The 18627-nt window shown below is 40.1% G+C and overlaps 1 protein-coding gene across 1 annotated transcript; it reads left to right on the top strand.

The window, feature by feature from the left end:
* Nucleotides 1-1011: 1011 nt before the first annotated feature.
* Nucleotides 1012-2023, top strand: LOC118946496 (guanine nucleotide-binding protein G(T) subunit gamma-T1-like). The gene is made up of 3 exons (XM_036971552.2): nucleotides 1012-1052; nucleotides 1371-1472; nucleotides 1637-2023. The coding sequence occupies exons 2-3, from the start codon at nucleotides 1374-1376 to the stop codon at nucleotides 1763-1765; spliced, it is 228 nt and encodes a 75-aa protein (XP_036827447.1). The 5' UTR covers nucleotides 1012-1052; nucleotides 1371-1373; the 3' UTR covers nucleotides 1766-2023.
* Nucleotides 2024-18627: the final 16604 nt, after the last annotated feature.

Here is an 18627-nt window from a genome sequence, read left to right as displayed (position 1 = left end):
ATTTAAATTACATAGGTGGAGTACAGCAACAAGAGGGGGAAATTATTTCATAACATGAACCCCTGACTGTCCTCTTAGTTAAACCTTGATTCCATCGCTCTCAGTATATTGTAGAGGACGCTGTCATTCATTCCATAGAAATGACCTCCACCCCATTCTCAACATGGCTCTTTCTCCCTTGACAGGATCATGTCTGACCAGTGACCACTATACTCCCACACACTTTTTCTCTCTGCACCTTTTCTCTGCATTGACATGAAACCTTTCTACATCTGAAAGGCACAGAACATGTAGGCTAATAGATACATAGGAACCCATCTCATGGATGCATCAGCTGCAGTTTCTTTCCTACATCTACACTCTCCACTGAAAACACGTTACCTTGCTTCGTCCCAAAGCCATAGAAAATGTGACTTATAGTTACTTAGACTATACTAGCCTACACAGCTCATGGATGCAGCTATTGCAGTATCTCTATGATTTCAGTTTAAGCTCATCAATCCCTTATATCTCCTGGAGAACTGCTATAGTTGTCATATTCATAAATCAAATCAAATCTTATTTGTTACATGCTTCGTAAACAACAGGTTTAGACTAACAGTGAAATGCTTACTTTCAGGTCCTTTTCCAACAATGCAGAGGATCCTAATGATGATGTATCCTTCATCATGACAGGTTGAAGGTAAATACAGATTAGCCTTCTTATCATGCTAACATGAACTGCCGTGTCCTTCCCCTTGACCCATATCTGCATAGGAACAGTGAAGATAACCACAGACAATATATTGAACGTATTAACGTATTATAGATATTCTTCCACACTTTATGGCAATTTTAGACGTCTCAAGAACACAACTTCCAATCTAACACCTGTACTTTGGAGAGTGGCCCTTTGCCCTCTGCTATGATTCTACAGTGTTGGAATAAAGGGCATTGTTTTAATCAGATTAAGATATTAGAATGTTTATGCAGATGACTTTATAACCTGGATTGAGGGAGAGGGATTTCTCTGGCAGTTTTCAGGGGTGGAAGACTGGTCCTTGTAAGACACGGTAAGTCATTTTGTTTCTTGTCTTTTATGAATTAATATATGTTTGATGAATTAATATTATTCAATTCATTAATCTAGCAATCATAGGGAAGGGATAATCTGAGTGTAGGATTTGGGACTATTTAAAAAATATAATATACCAATGAATATTCACAACCCCAATCAACAAAACAATTAATGAAGTACCACCTAATGTATGCAATTATGATTATCAAGCTTCTACGTGGCACATTTTAAAATAGTTTTTGTGAGTGTGGCTCTACTTTAAGAATAATGTTTACCTTCCCTTCGGCAACAATGTATTTATTTTCTTTGACAGACAATGCCGGGGGTGATAAATATGGACGAGTTGACAGACGTGGATAAGGCTAAAATGGAAAGAGACCAAAAGAAGATTGAAGTCAAGCTTGAGAGATGGCTGGTAAATTTGACCAGCTTACTTTAATTGATCATTTTTCCAGTTGTAAAAGTAATATCTATGTAGGAACAATAAGAGATCTGGATTGGTGATCAAATGAGACTGTAATGGCATTCTTGATATTAAAGTTGTGTGTGTTACCGGTAGACCATTATTTTGTACGACAGACGTCTAAGTGCTGTACAGAGTTTATGGAGGACGTTCAGGCTGGTGTAGAAGAGGACACTCTGGTCAAAGGTATTGCAGAGGACAATAACCCATTCAAGGAGTTGAAAGATGGATGTGTTGTCAGCTGAAGAGGACAGGAAGAACAGATTAGACCCTCTCTAGTGCCCAAGGACATTCCCCCTACCCAGGAAACATTGCTGGATCACCATTAGCCAACCAAGAAGAAACAAAAAAAACAAATTAAAATTTCTGAATATATATAAACCTCATGAACCCATGTAAATTAATCTCCCTGAATTGATGCAGTAAATAAGAGTAGTTTTTGGCAATGATTGTCAGAGCTTTGTTGGATGGTTTATTTGTCAGTAAAGTGCTTGTCTCCCACATCTCTGAGTGTGCACCATCTGTTTCGTTATTAGATGAAATCAAAGTCATTAAATTAGCTTCTTTACAACTACAAGTCACCTGGGCTGTTTCCAAAGACTAAATAGCTGTTGAGCTCATATATTATAACTGATATACATTACCAGTCAAAAGTTTGGACACACCTACTCATTACAGGGTTTTTCTTTATTTGGACTATTTTCTACATTGTAGCTTGGCATTCTCTCAACCAGCTTCAACTGGAATGCTTTTCCAACAGTCTTGAAGGAGTTCCCACAAATGCTGAGTACTTGTTGGCTGCTTTTCCTTCCCTCTGCAGTCCAACTCATCCCAAACCATCTCAATTGGGTTGAGGTTGGGTGATTGTGGAGGCCAGGTCATCTGATGCAGCACTCCATCACTCTCCTTCTTGGTCAAATAATCCTTACACAGCCTGGAGGTGTGTTGGGTCATTGTCCTGTTGAAAAACAAATGATGGCCCCACTAAGCGCAAACCAGATGGGATGGCGTATCGCTGCAGAATGCTGTGGTAGCCATGATGGTTAAGTGTGTCTTGAATTCTAAATAAATCACAGACAGTGTTACCAGTAAAGCACCCCTACATCATCACACCTCCTCCTCCATACTTCACAGTGGGAACCACACAGGCAGAGCTCATCCCTACCTACTCTGTGTCTCACACAAAGACACGGTGGTTGGAACCAAAAATCTCAAATTTGGACTCATCAGACCAAAGGACAGATTTCCACTAATCTAATGTCCATTGCTTCTTGGCCCAAGCAAGTCTCTTCTTATTATTGGTGTCCTTAAGTAGTGGTTCCTTTGCAGCAATTCAAGCATGAAGGCCTGATTCAGTCTCCTCTGAACAGTTGATGTTGAGATGTGTCTGTTACTTGAACTCTGTGAAGCATTTATTTGGGCTGCAATTTCTGAGGCTGGTAACTCTAATGAGCGTATCCTCTGCAGAAGAGGTAGCTCTGGGTCTTCCTTTCCTGTGGCGGTCCTCATGAGAGCCAGTTTCATCATAGCGCTTGATGGTTTTTGCGACTGCACTTGAAGAAACTTGAAAAGTTCTTGAAATATTACGGATTTACTGAGCTTCATGTCATAAAGCAATGATGGACTGTTGTTTCTCTTTGCTTATTTGAGCTGTTCTTGCCAGAATATGGACCTGGTCTTTTACCAAATAGGGCTATCTTCAGTGTACCAACCCTACCTTGTCACAACACAACTGATTGTCTCAAACTCATTAAGGAAAGAAATGCCACAAATTAACTTTAAACAAGGCACTGTTAATCGAAATGCATTCCAGGTAACTACCTCATGAAGCTGGTTGAGAGAATTCCAAGAGTGTGCAAAGTTGTCATCAAGGCAAAGGGTGGCTACTTTGAATAATCTTTTTTGGTTACTACATGATTCCATGTGTTATTTCAGAGTTTTAATGGCATCACTATTATTCTACAATGTAGAAAATAGTAAAGATAAAGAAAAATCCTGTAATGAGTAGGTGTGTCCACACTTTTCACTGGTACTGTATGTTGTAAAGGGATAGGCTAATGTGAATTATTGAAAGATGGTACTGAGACAGACAGCTTGTAGCACAGATAACGCTAAAGCAAACATTCAAACTTATCCATTGTTTGTTTTTTCAAGTGCTTTTTCAATGGAAAAATGTCAAAGGGAAAATAAGCAGCAAGTATGTTTTAGTCACCACCTGCCATTATAAAGTTCACCCTTGGTACACTACGCCTTGATACTTTGCCAGTCATGACCTATGCCAACTGCAATGATACCTGACATGACCATTGCGCATGAGCGAATCCTAGACGCACACACAACTGTCACTTGTACAGAAATGGCTGATTGACGGAGCTCTGCGACTGAACTTGGCAGGTGGCCGTCATTTCTACAAATTAACCTTGATTAGCAGTACAAGAAAGCTGATTGGAAATGTGTCATCTAAATCCAAAGCCGCCAGTGGTTCACAGACAACGGCTGATCATTTAAAGACTATAGACTAGAATATTTAGCACGAAAGGTGTCTCTCAAAAGCTATGAACGAGTGCTATCCTAACTAGCTATCAGAGCATAGCATGACAACAATGAAACAGAATAGATAAATCATGATTAAATCTCACAAAGAAAGTGAACTAATACAGCTTTCGTGGATATGAATATTTGTGATATAACTCGCAAATGATAGTAACACTACATAACGTGAAAGTAGATGAAAGGTCACTAGCATAAAGGCTAATTCAGCTCGAGCTGTCCATAAACATGACGTTTTTTTTTATGTTGATAGAAACGAGTCAGGTTCTATTCGTATTGTATGAATAACGTTCCAGTTATGCCCTACGACAATATTTCCCAATATTACAAGCTTCTCAACCTTAACAGAACTGCAAAAGCCTCACATTGTTTTGCTACAGCCTTGTGGGAGAAAAAAATATCTACTGGCTGTCACGTGATGTCTGTCTTGAACTTGAAGTGATACCTTTGCACGATGGTAACATTCTACATCATCAATTTGATATTGATATTTTGTTAATGCAGTCGTTACTGCCCATATAATTAATGAACAACTAGCAAATTACCTGTAATTTACTCCCTGAGAAAGAGAAAACAGTATAGCAATAATCTGCTTGATAAACATGCTCTTCATATTAATCAGGCTTATTGTAAGCAACCCTGGTCCTGGAGTGCCACAGGTACTGAGGTGTTTGAGTTATAGCAAAGATGATCTATTATTGACAAGATAGTCGAGTGACCGCTCTAACAATGGAAATACATGTCCTCAAAGATGGAGGGCAGCCGGGAGGAGAAGAGAGCCCAACCATTAGGAAACTTAAATTAGATCAAATAAGCATCATGTTCTATTCGATCAAATAAGCCTGACATAGCATATTAGCAATTACATTTTTTGTAAACAAAATTAAACACACATTGACCTCCACTGCGTGGTCCTATTTTTGTGGACAGATTTTGGGCAGACCCTCTCGCTTCACCTCTGCTTCTCTGGTTATAGAGCCCACACTTTTAGCTTTAGACCTGAGAGACCAGTAAGTGGAATCCTGCCAATCATTCATGTTTATCATTTGTGACTCTTTAAATGACGAGGCAGGTGTGGGATACTGTACCTAGTTGGAGCAAGGCATAAGCTAAACCCTACAGTAGGCTACCTGCAGCTCTTCAAGGCTACATATTGCTAGACTAGACAGTCACCGGGGGCAACAATCTCAAACTACAAACAGAGACCCTATAAAAAGAAACAAACAAAGACTGAGCGGTAAATGGAATACATTTTTTGTGTGACTCAAACCCCAAAGGATGCAGGGAGGTTGAAAATAAACAGACATGCGAAAGAATAGGAAGGATATTGAAGCAAAAAGGAAATTAGGAACAATATGAATACAACACACCAGTGGGGAATATAGGAACTTCCGTTTATTAAAAGAATACAGTTTAAGGTTCCGTGCATTGTAAACTTGGTAATGGCACACAAAAGGGTTACGAGAAATTGTTGAGTGACTACAATGTCATAATCACATTGCATATCCAATCAGAGTGATTCAGACCTATCCCACCAGAATGTTCTAACCTCACTTCATTTTAGAGTAAAGTAGAACTTCTGAGTTTACTCAATTCCAAAACCTCAGCTCAATCATACCTAGCCTATGTTATTTTGTTTGACATATCAAGATTTCGGGGGAAATTCCGTTTAATCAAAATGTTGAACTGTAGTATACTTCTTCTGCTTACTTCTTCCTCAAGTGATAGGCAATTCCACTTTCACATTAAAATGTACGTCAAACAAAAAACAATTATTGCAAAGTTTAACAAACCATATCGCTCTATGCACAAGGACTACTTTGAACAATGTCCACAGAAGATTTGACAAAAATACATTGACTTGAAGAACAGTGCAGATGCAAAATAAGGTAAAATAATGACGGTCTGCGATGCTAACATGCTGACCAGACCGGACAAGTCGTGTGCGTGAGCATCGCAAAATACATTTAGAAATCCATGTTATTCAATTATTGCACCCACACTGCTCGCGTGTGCCAACGAGCGTCTGCGATGCCAAGGGCTAAAATAGAACTCCTTTCTATTTCTGACGCAGATCGCACTGAAAGTCCTGCCTCTCCCATCTCCTAATTGGTGTATAGAAGCAGGTACCCACGTGTCATCTTCTCATGGGTTATGCCCATGTGGGTGATTGAAAGACAAACTGTTTTGCCAGTCGTCGTGGTAATACTATGAAAGTTTAGATGCCAATCACCATATAAGTTCAAAGATGAAAAAGCCTGAAAGGAGGAGAGATGACTAGAAACGATTCGGTTGGCCGTTTTATGTATGGATTAATTGTCGTAGATGTGTGGATTAATTGGAGTAGAGGACCTTGTGCATTTCAAGTAAAATAACAACTCAATGTTTATATCCCAGGACAAATTAGCTAGCAACAGCAAGCTAGCTAAATAGGACAAATTTGCTAGCAAGTGCAAGCTAACTAGCTAAATTGCCATACATGTTGAATGCTTTTCGACCTGTCCCCAAATTAATGTAATTGTTTAAGAGTTTGTTTTGATATTTTAACCTGCGTGTCGTGATCGCGTTTGGTGTAGGGGGACAAAATAAATGTATGCACGATAGCTCACGATGGCGCACGCGCACAGCCGGTTTGGGTTTCGTGTTAGTGCTGTTTGTGCTGTCATTCTGGTACCAAAGTGGACATTTTTAAAAGTAGTCCTTGTGCATAAAGTTATAATGTTTGTTTTAATTTTCAATCATTGGTTTTTGTTTGACATACATTTTAAAGTTAACATTCTGAGTCTCAACTTCATTCTGTTACTGTGAAAGTGCTCAGATGTTACAGCTAGGTTTGAAACACAACCGTGTCAGGGGAAAGTAGTGTTCTTGACAGTGCTCTTGACCCCGACTCACAATTCACAGCTCTGCGGTGTGAAATTGTTCTGGTATGCAACACTACAAGTTAACAATAACCTTTGTACAGTGCATTGAGAAAGTATTCAGACCCCTTGACTTTTCCCTATTTTGTTACATTAAAGCCTTTTTCTAAAATAGATTAAATAAGAAAATGTGCCTCAACAATTTACACACAATGCACCATAATGACAAAGCAAAAACAGGTTTTTAGAAAAAACAACCTTATTTACGTAAGTTTTCAGACCCTTTGCTTTGAGACTCGAAATTGAGCTCAGGTGCATCCTGTTTCCATTGATCATCCTTGAGATTTGATTGGAGTCAATCTGTGGTAAATTCAATTGATTGGACATGATTTGGAAAGGCACACCTGTCTATATAAGGCCCCACATCTGACAGTGCATGTCAGAGAAAAAACCAAGCCATGAGGTCGAAGGAATTGTCCGTAGAGAGGGGAAGGGTACCAAAAAAATTCTGCAGCTTTGAAGGTCCCCAAAAACACATCATTCCTTTACCCCTTTTTCTCTCCAATTTCATGGTATCCAATTGGTAGATACAGTCTTGACCCATCGCTGCCACTCCCGTACGGACTCGGTAGAGATCGAAGGTCGAGACACATACATCCTACGAAACACAAACCAGCCAAGCCGCACTGCTTCTTGACACAATGCCTGCTTAACCCGGAAGCCAGCCGCACCAATGTGTCAGAGAAAACACTGTGCACCTGCGACCGTGTCCATTGTTCCCGGCCCACCACAGGAATCGCAGGTGTGCGATGAGATAAGAGCATCCCTGCCGGCCAAGCCCTCCCTAACCCGGACGACGCTGGGCCGATTGTGTGCCGCCCCGTGGGTCTCCCAGTCACGGCCGGCTGCGACAGAGCCTGGACTTGAACCAGGATCTCTAGAGGCACAGCTAGCACTGCGATGCAGTGCCTTAATCCACTGTGCCACTCAGGAGGCCCGCCTCCATCATTCTTAAATGGAAGAAGCTTGGAACCACCAAGACTCTTCCTAGAGCTGGCCGCCTGACCAAACTGAGCAATCGGGGGAGAAGGGGCTTGGTCAGGGAGGTGTCCAAGAACCCAATGGTCACTCTGACAGAGCTGCAGAGTTCCTCTGTGGAGATGGGAGAACCTTCCAGAAGGACAACCATCTCTGCAGCACTCCACCAATTAGACCTTTATGTGGTCAGATGGAGGCCACTCCTCAGTAAAAGGCACATGACAGCCCACTTGGAGTTTGCCAAAATGCACTTATAGGACTCTCAGACCATGAGAAACAAGATTCTCTGGTCTGATGAACCCAAGATTGAACTCTTAGGCCTGAATGTTAAGCGTCACGTCTGGAGGAAACCTGGCACCATCCCTACGGTGAAATATGGTGGTGGCAGCATGCTGTGTAGATATTTTTCAGCGGCAGGGACTGGAAGACTAGTCAGGATCAAGGGAAAGATGAGCAGAGCAAAGTACAGAGAGATCCTCGATGAAAACCTGCTCCAGAGCGCTCAGGACCACAGACTGGGGCGAAGGTTCACCTTCCAACAGGACAACGACCCTAAGCACACAGCCAAGACAATGCAGGAGTGGCTTCTGGACAAGTCTCTGAATGTCCTTGAGTGACCCAGCCAGAGCCCGGATTTGAACCTGAGCGAACACCTCTGGGTAGACCAGAAAATAGCTGTGCAGCAACGCTCCCCATCCAACCTGACAGAGCTTGAGAGGATCTGCAGAGAAGAATGGGAGAAAATCCCCAAATACAGGTGTGCCAAGCTTATAGAGTCATACCCAAGAAGACTCAAGGCTGTAATCACTGCCACATGTGCTTCAACAAAGTACTGAGTAAAGGGTCTAAATACTTATTTAAATGTGATATTTCCTTTTTTTCCAACCTGGGGTATTGTGTGTAGATTGATGAGAAAAAAACAACTATTTAATCCATTTTAGAATAAAGCTGTAACGTAACAAAATGTGGAAAAAGTCAAGGGGTCTGAATACTTTCCGAATACACTGTATATGATTTAGGGTCCCAGTAAAGATAAACATTTCCCTTTCCAAGACCTAGCAGATCCTCCCATTTGCCTTCCTGAGGATTTGAACTTTGGGAAATGAAGCATTTATTGCAGAGGAAGAGGGGTACCAGTACTCTGCTCATAGCTGCTGTTTGTAGCCTATGCTGTGTTTTATATCTGACAGGTTTATAACTCATGCAGTCCTCTGAAGTGAGTGGAATGTGTTTAGTGTTATTGTTCTGAAGTCCAGAAAGAAAATGTGTAAATCTGGTTGTCCTGTTCTCATAGGTTATACACATTTGTTTTTTTGGCTGGTAGAGGAGCCGTTACTGTCTATGTTGGAAAATAAGAAGTTCAGATCCTATGGTCTTATAAAATAAGTGGTGTGCAGAACTTGGACGGAATCACGGAATTCAGACATTAAAACGGAATTCAGACATTAAAATGGAATTCAGACATTAAAACGGAATTCAGACATTAAAACGGAATTCAGACATTAAAACAGAATTCTGACATTAAAACGGAATTCACCAATATTCAAAAATGTATTGAGCATACTAGGGAATCAAGTAAATGTATTTCAAATGAATTAATTTGCCCAAATTGATCGTATATGAACAGAATGCATCAGGGATTCGTATTTTCTGCAACTTTCTTAAGAGGAATGTCCCTGTCCATGTGTGTGCGGTGCACGCATCTACCACTTTGTGTAGCTGTTAGCGATTATGCTAGCTAATGAAAACAGTCTTCTGGTAGATGGAAAGGCTTCCTCAAAAACATTCTCAATTAAAGCTGCAATATGTCTCATTTTGGGCGACCTGACCAAATTCACCTGGAAATGTGAGTTATAGATCTGTCATTCTCATTGAAAGCAAGTCTAAGAAGTGGTAAATCTGGTCAATGTGTGCTATTTCTATGCTTCTCATTCTCAAGTTTAGTTTTTGCATCTTTTACTTTTGGTTTTGTACACCAGCTTCAAACAGCTGAAAATATAATATTTTGGTTTATGGAAAATATATGTCACAAAGGTTCAGAAGGTACAATGAATCTCTAAACTATACTTGCTTGTTTTGTCACATAAACTGAAATTAGGTTAACTATTATAATTTTAGTAACCAGGAAATGGCAGAGCGATTTCTGCATAGTGCACCTTTAAATGTTAACTACAAACTTCAGGATGTAATTTGTTTTGCAAATTCTTTGTTTTGCAAATTCTTTGTTTTGCAAAGTCTGACATCACATGTGCGCTACAAAAACACAGCTAAACAACAGCCTCTTGCTACAGTAGGTGTGTGCTTCAATTAGCAGGCCTGGACAACTCTAGGGGGCTTGATTGGTGTCACACTTTTGCCCCAGCTAACACACCTGCCTCCAATAATGAACTAATCATGATCTTCAGTTAAAAATGCAATTATTTAAAATAAGCTGTGTTTGCTAGGGATGATGGGGAAAAAGTGTGACACCAATCAGGCCCCCGAGGACTGGAACTGCCCAGGTCTGAGTGGTAAACTACACCCAAAAATCTACATTTATTATATTTTTCTCAGACCTCAAAAGTGGTCTCCTGATGTGATTTAAGCATTATTGTGTTCTTAGAAAGTCCAAAAATAGTTGTTTTTCTATTAAAGAAGTGTGATTTAGAGAGTAAAAAGTGATTTTCTAGCTGAAGACGATTTGGAAGAACAAATCAAAATTGTTCCTGGGTTACATACTGTTGACATGGGACCTAGTCAAGAATAGTGCACTATGTTTTTTTTTACCTTTATTTAACTAGGCAAGTCAGTTAAGAACAAATTCTTATTTTCAATGACGGCCTAGTGGGTTAACTGCCTGTTCAGGGGCAGAACGACAGATTTGTCAGCTCGGGGGTTTGAACTTGCAACCTTGTGGTTACTAGTCCAACGCGCTAACCATTAGGCTACCCTGCCGCCCCATGTAGGGAATATGGTGCCATTTGGGAGGGATCCGTGGTACCAAGGCTCTGTTGGAGCTCCCATTTCTCAAGAACAGGAGTGTTCCACTCCTCATCCCTTCACTCCCTAAGAAAAGTCTTAATTCATGATGCAAATATATTATTGTCGCTCTATTTGGAGGGACTAATGTTGTGAACCGCTTCCATCTCATGCTACTCAATGCCTGCACAAATATCTGTATTGTATGTCCATGTAGCTGGTATACTCCAACTGGTACAGTTAGTATTAGGGTGACTTCATTGGGAAATTAGATTTTATGTTTGGCTAACATTGTTAGATGCAAACATAGGCTTGCAATTCTCAAACTATATGATTGTTGCTCTATTTTTCAGGAATGACAAGAATTTGGATTGGGTTTGGTGGAGCTAGGTTAGATGGTCAGAGACTTAACCTGTCTCTATCTGCAGTCTTGTGAAACTGCAATATTTGAAGCATTATTGTGTTCTTAGAACGTCCAAACATAGTTGTTTTTCTATTAAAGAAGTGTGATTTAGAGAGTAAAAACCTGAAAAAATTGGGCATTTTTTTTAACCGGGAAAAACTAAATGGAGGAAGCTGTATTTGGGGAAAAACTAAATGGAGGAAGCTGTATTTGGGGAAAAACTAAATGGAGGAAGCTGTATTTGGGGAAAAACTAAATGGAGGAAGCTGTATTTGGGGAAAAACTAAATGGAGGAAGCTGTATTTGGGGAAAAACTAAATGGAATCAGGCAAAAAATGTAACAGTCTTTATAGGGCCCAAGTATTTCATCTTGCGCAATCTTTCGGAAATCTGGAAATAACTTTTTGGTGTGCATTTACCACTTGACAGGTTTTTTATTTGTCTTGAAATGCCTTCCAACACACACAGAAAGCCAGATCCTGTGCTGTCCTTTGATTATGAACTTAATCAAATTGAATAAGACTGAATTTTAAGATTGTATTACAAACTCCATTATGAAGAGTGACTCGTGACACCTGACAGTAGCTTATGCACTGAAGGAAGTTACATTAGACTACATTTTGTAATTTTCCCCCATTAACTTCATAATTATGGTGGTTTTAATTGCTTTTAATTTTCTCTACCACACAGCAATGCTTGAAAGCATATTGATAGACGGGTTTGTCAAGGGTCTGTTGGCTCTTTTGGACATTAAAAGTGACAGTGCATTTAAACAATGTGTTCTCTATACTAACTACTGTAATAGAATTAGGAGGAAGCACAGGTAATTGTGTAACCTCGAGCTATTTTGCGAAGGTAGTATTCATTGTTTAGAACCTTTCCCCCCAAATGGACACCTATTTGTATGAGGACGTATGAGGATCTAGACGAAGCAAAACGTCCATTTTCAACCTGAGTTTCAGGTGGCTTGTTGAAACCAATCACGCATTGTAAATTAAATGCAGATAGGATCAACACTTAAAGCTTATAATAGTTATACTTTAAGGCTCAAATCTCTTGTTTTTGTACTGTACTTTATGCACCTTGGAGAAAGAACACCATCCATCTCATCATGTTGTTTGTCATTGCCAATGAGGTCAGCATCTTAGCATGTAGGCAAATCATCTTCCCCTAAGAAGCTGTTGAGTTACCAGAGAAATGTGGGATATTGATAGTATCTTTTTAAGTGATTTTCCAGCTGAAGACTATTTGGAAGAACAAATCAAAATTGTTCCTGGGTTACATCCCAAGTAGCACCATATTCCCTATATACCGCACAAGAACGGGAGTGTTCAGTCTTGTGAAACTGCAATATTTCATAAAGACTTGTTGACAGTGGAGAAAAAGCCTATTCATATTTTGAATGGTATTTTATTCACCTGACTGTAATAAATATGTAGGGAGTAGCACACACAAAACAGTTACAGAGTTTAATGGCTGTGATAGGAGAAAACTGGGGATGGATCAACAACATTGTAGCTACTCCACAATAGTAACCTAAATGACAGAGTGAAAAGAAGGAAGCCTGTAAAGAATACAAATATTCCAAAACATGCATCTTGTTTGCAACACGGCACTAAAGTAATACTGCAAAACAATGTAGCTAAGCAATTCACTTTTTGTCCTGAATACAAAGTGTTATGTTTGGGGCAAATCCAATAGATCACATTACTGAGTACAACTCTCCATATTTTCAAGCATAGTGGTGGCTGCAACATGTTATGGGTATGCTTGTAATCATTAAGGACTGGAGAGTTTTTCATTATAAATAAGAAACAGAATGGAGCTAAGCACAGTGAAAATCCTAGAGGAAACCTGGTTCAGTCTGCTTTCCACCAGACACTGGGAGATGAATTCACCTTTCAGCAGGACAATAACCTAAAACATAAGGTAAAATCTACACTGGAGTTGCTTACCAAGAAGAAAGTGAATGTTCCTGCATTGCCAAGTTACAGTTTTTACTTAAATCTACATGAAAATCTATGGCAAGACCTGAAAATGGTTACCTAGCAATGATCAACAACCAATGACAGAGCTTGAATCATTTTGAAAATTATAATGGGGAAATGTTGCACAATTCCATGTCCATGTGTACTGTATATCACCTTTCCCTCTTACCTTGTCGGTGTCATAAATCATCGACCAGGAGATCAACCCCTATGTGGACCAATGGGTAGCATTGCCCAAGTCTTCAAACTCCTTGGAAAAGCCGGGTTTTTGGGTGTCAACAAACCAGTTGGTACAAACTACACACTTCCCTTTTTTCTCCAAATTATTTCCTCTTCTCCTGTAATTACTCATTAAACTTTTTCTGAGTTCTGAGATATTTCTTTGCCTGATTCTGATTAATTTATGGAAAATTATGCTTAACCTATTTCACCGTCTCGTTCCTTAAAAAATGTTGTCAGTTAAATGCACTTCCCTTTGAAGAGAAGAGGATGAGTCATTTCAGACTACGTAGATGGTTTAATTAATTTAGTGTTTTCATGAACAATCACCTGAATCGGAGTGAGACAAGGAGCAACGGAAGTCTATTGTGCTTCTGTATGGTGAAGCATCATTCCCCGTGAAAGGGTCTAGATAGATAGAGCAGTAGCAAGCGATAATGGGATCCTCATAGAACCCTGAGTGCCCGATGTGTCAAACTGTGCACTGCTCTTCATCAGAAGTCAACAAAAGAAGCTCTCAAGGTCTAGCGTGAGAAAATTAAGTTTAGTAATTATTTCATTCCATACCAGACTCAAGATGAAATAGGCCAAAGATTACTCTTCATTTTCATAAGAAAAGTTAAAGGTGCACTATGCAGAGATCGCTCTGCTATTTCCCGCATTTTCAAAAAAAATGTAATAGTTCGCCTAATTTCAGTTTATGTGACAAAACAAGCAAGTATAGAGTCATTGTACCATCTAAACCGCTGTGAAATATATTTTCCATAACCCAAAATATTTTCAGCTGTTTGAAGCAGGTGCACAAAATCAAAAGTAAAAGACACCAAAGGAAAAATAGAAATAACACACATAGAACAGATCTACATCTCCCATTTCTATGTGAATTTGGTCAGGTCACCCAAAAATGTACACATTACAGCTTTAAGGAGTGCTTAGCATGTAATTCTGGCTTTGGCCCACTCCAATGAATATGTGGAAGTGAGAAACTGCCATATTGTGGTATAAATATAGTGTATATATTTTCCAACTGTGAATGTGTGTAGTCACATCCCACAACAGCTGTCAGTCGCATCTCCATTCCAGAGGCTGTCCTCTACCGCCTGCAGTGTCACTGAGAAAAAAAGATGAGACTGTTGGGACAACTTTGATTCAAATTTGTATGCATACTGAACACAAATATAAACGCAATAAGCAACCATTTCAAAGATTTTAGTTTCAAAGATACTGAGTTACAGTTCACATAAGGAAATCAGTCAATTAAAATACATTCATTAGGCCCAAATCTATGGATATTAAATGACTGGGCAGGGATGCGGCTATGGGTGGGCCTTGGAGGGCATAGTCCCACCCACTTGGCAGCCAGGCCCACCCACTGGGGAGCCACGGCCAGCCAATCAGAATGAGTTTGTTTTTCCCCACAAATTGGCTTTATTACAGACAGAAATGTATCCTCAGCACCCAACCACCCAATCTCTCAGACGATCCCGCAGGTGAAGAAGCCGGATGTGGAGGTCCTGGACTGGCGTGGTTACACGTGGTCTGCGGTTGTGAGGACGGTTGGACGTACTGCCAAATTCTCTAAAACGACATTGGAGGCAGCTTATGGTAGAGAAATTAACATTACATTTTCTGGCAACAGCTCTGGTGGACATTCCTGCAGTCAGCATGCCAATTGCACGCTCCCTCAAAACTTGAAACATCTGTGGCATTGTGTTGTGTGACAAAACTGCGCATTTTAGAGTGGCCTTTTATTGTTCCCAGCACAAGGAGCAACTGTTTAATGATCATGCTGATTAATCAGCTTCTTGATATGCCACACCTGTCAGGGGGGTGGATTATCTTGACAAAGGAAAAAATGCTAACTAACAGGGATGTAAACAAATTTGTGCATAACATTTGAGAGAAATAAGCTTTTTGTGCAAATGGAACTTTTCTGGGATTTTGCGTTTATAATTTTGTTCAGTGTATATGATATGTATTAGAAGTTTGAGGATTTAAAGTGATGATTCATTCCAAGATGTAGTTTTGCCAGATGTTTTCAGACCTCATAAGTGGGCGAGATTGGTTCAAGTCTCACCACAAACCAATCTCGATCCAAATACAGTATATAATACACCAAATTAATAGAAACGAGAACTCATCTCGGCATTAGTCGCACTAGATGTCAAAACATCTAACAAACGTTGATTTTGAAGTCTATCTACTTCTTTAACAAAGAGAGTAATGCAGTGGAGTGGGTGTCATAGGTCGTGGGCCCTGCGGGGAAATTGGCTCATAAATCTAGCTAGGTCAGAGGAGAGTATTGACTACAAAGCCCTTCAGCATTAACAGCTGGATTAGAAAGAATGGGGACTAGGAAGGCTGTCCGAGACACACTATATTACCAGATAGTATATTAGATATCCCCTTTGTGGTTTAGCCTACACTGTAAGAGACACTGATGAGATGAGACACATATTGCTAATAGCCCAAATGTGGCACTAATAGGGATAAGCAATACCACTGTTAGGCCTATTTGTGCTATTAAATTTTGACACACCTACTCATTCAAGGCTTTCTCTTTATTTAGACTATTTTCTACATTGTAGAATAATAGTGAAGACATCAAAACTATGAAATAACACATATGGAATCATGTAGTAACCAAAAAAGCGTTTTAACAAATCAAAATATATTTTAAATTTTAGATTATTTAAAAGGTAAGAATGCCAAAACACTGTAGCCTACGTGTTTTGTCAGTTTTATCTCTGTAGTTTTCCTCAGAATACTAAATTGTAAAATGTTGGTCTCCCGAAATGTGCCTCCAGACATTTGTCTGGTATGTATCGCCTGATCTACTCTAACTCTAAATAGTTAGTAGTACCTTCTGTGTTACCCTGAATGCTTGTACAATAGAGATCAGGTCTGTCCCCAATATAAAGCTTCTCTATGCTAAAACATGTATTAAAGCGCTAAGCTCTCAAAGTGTGCTGTTATGAGTCTGGTTAGATTGATTGGAATGGAAGAGGACTAGGAGGCTTAGCACTGACTAGGAGGCTTAGCCCTGCACTGCTGGGATGGAGAAATACCAGGTAGACTGGGAATGGTTTTCACAGAAGAGATAGCCACTGAGGGATTTAAAATGTAAAATACAGATGACACATCCTTATCTTCAGATGACGGCAAAGACTTAGCTGAGAACCATGAGGGACGTGGATTGCAGGAGTCATTTGGAATGCAAACATGACTGTGGTGAGAATGTGGAGTGTTACTACTCTGGGAGTCACCCAATGGAATGAGAGTTCTAGGGCTCAAAGGCAATACCAAGCTGGCAAGCTCCGACCTTAGAGTAGCTCCAACTATTTCAAAGCTTTTCATTTCTTGGAACATCTCTTGAAGCTGTAATACAGTACAAAACAAAACCTTGGCAGATAGTATCAACGTATGAAACAATCACATTTCGACTACTAATCTATCCAGCGGGCACGGCCCACTCTAGGTTTTACAAATTATATCCAAGTTTGGAAGCACAAAGCCAACCTTCACATTTCATAAGATACATTTTCTTCCATAAGGACATAAGGAAAGGCGGGATAACAGTGAAACACTAGAACCAGAACAGGAAGTGTTGCACAGTCAACGGGGAGCATAGCATGGATGACCTCTCCCTCCCTCCCTGTGTGTGTGTGTGTGTGTGTGTGTGTGTGTGTGTGTGTGTGTGTGTGTGTGTGTGTGTGTGTGCGTGCGTGCGTGCGTGCGTGTGTGCGTGCGTTCGTTCGTGATGTTATTCCACCCTCAGACAGGACAGTGGGATCCAAAATTCAGCCTCTGACATTGGCCCGTCTCTGACCAGACTGACGAGGCTTGGCAACACGGCTGGGTTTTCCACTGACCAGAATTTTTCTGATAGTTCTGTTATGATGGTCCAATGTTATGTTACCCTGACTTTAGCCTCCTCAGTGCCCTCTACTCTCTCTCTCAGCCACTTAGTAATAATATAATAATATTACACATACTCTACCGGTAACTCGTAATTCTTATCCTAAATGAAGTGATTTTGAGCACACTTACTTTTTGGGATTCTAATTTACGTACTATAGCATTCTCATTGGAAGTCATGGGAACACTCTGGAGTCGCTGCCAATTAAACGGTTGGATCTCTGTAACGCCACTCTAACATTATTACTGTTCATTTTGCTGAAGAGGGGCTTTATAATGCAGTTATGTAGTCCTTATGTATAAAGTTGTTGTTTGTTGTAAGTGGGTCATTGTTGTGCTATAGTGGAATCCCTTCCTGTCACGACACACATGTAAGGGATATCTACGGCTGACATTGTTTGCTTTCCGTTGCTCCACCACCACGCCCAGCTATTTTGCTAAAACTCTGTCGAACCTTCTGCATTTCCGGCTGTCAATATTATCCTCAACGGGGTTCCAGGCCTGTCACACATTTATCTCCAAACAGCTTTCCCCTGGCTGCAACATGAAAGACATTTGGCAGGTGAATCTGACCATTCTGGCTGGAGAGGAGAGGATAAAACTCTCTGGTGTCAAAATGTTCTTGTAGTTATTCGTCATCATTAGTGTCTGTTTATGTCTTTTTTTTCTCGCGTCTGATGTTTTGTTGGGGGTTTGTGATGTTATGAAATCTGACAGAGGTGTCAGACTGTTGTCATTTTCCCATTGAATTACTGTCTGGTTCCATTTGGCAGATTAGAGCTAGTTGATTCATGTAAATTAGCCAATTTGATATTGTTTTTCTCTTTTTACATTAAAGCATTTTGTTCAGATAGCTTGACAAATATATGGGCATGAGATCAGAACTGCAGAGAAATTCTCTATTGAAACATAAAATGGGTGCATTAACATAGATTAACTTTACTGAACATTTAAAAGATTGCTAGTTGGCCTTCAGCGCTCTCTGTCTTGTGTGGAAAGTGCCCACTCATTTCAAGCTGTGGTAACAGATATTGAAGAGAAAAGAAAGGGGGCGGTGTGGAGTTCCCTCTGCGAGATAACTGACAGTTAGATGGTTTAACACTGTGTTATTAAAGGTGCAATGTGCAGAAATCGCTCTGCCATTTCCTGGTTGCTAAAATTAAAATAGTTTG

Source organism: Oncorhynchus mykiss, chromosome 30 (genome assembly GCF_057628025.1).
Source record: "Oncorhynchus mykiss isolate SJ-2025 chromosome 30, ASM5762802v1, whole genome shotgun sequence".
In the NCBI taxonomy this organism is placed as follows: domain Eukaryota; kingdom Metazoa; phylum Chordata; class Actinopteri; order Salmoniformes; family Salmonidae; genus Oncorhynchus; species Oncorhynchus mykiss.
This window is presented reverse-complemented; position numbering and strand designations above follow the sequence as displayed.

What these genes read in the sequence shown, in the direction of transcription:
- LOC118946496 (XM_036971552.2), top strand. Translation starts at nt 1,374, where the DNA reads ATGCCGGGGGTGATAAATATGGACGAGTTGACAGACGTGGATAAGGCT. An exon ending in TCAAGCTTGAGAGATGGCTG is followed by an intron (nt 1,473 to 1,636) that starts GTAAATTTGACC and finishes TTTGTACGACAG; the next exon opens with ACGTCTAAGTGCTGTACAGA.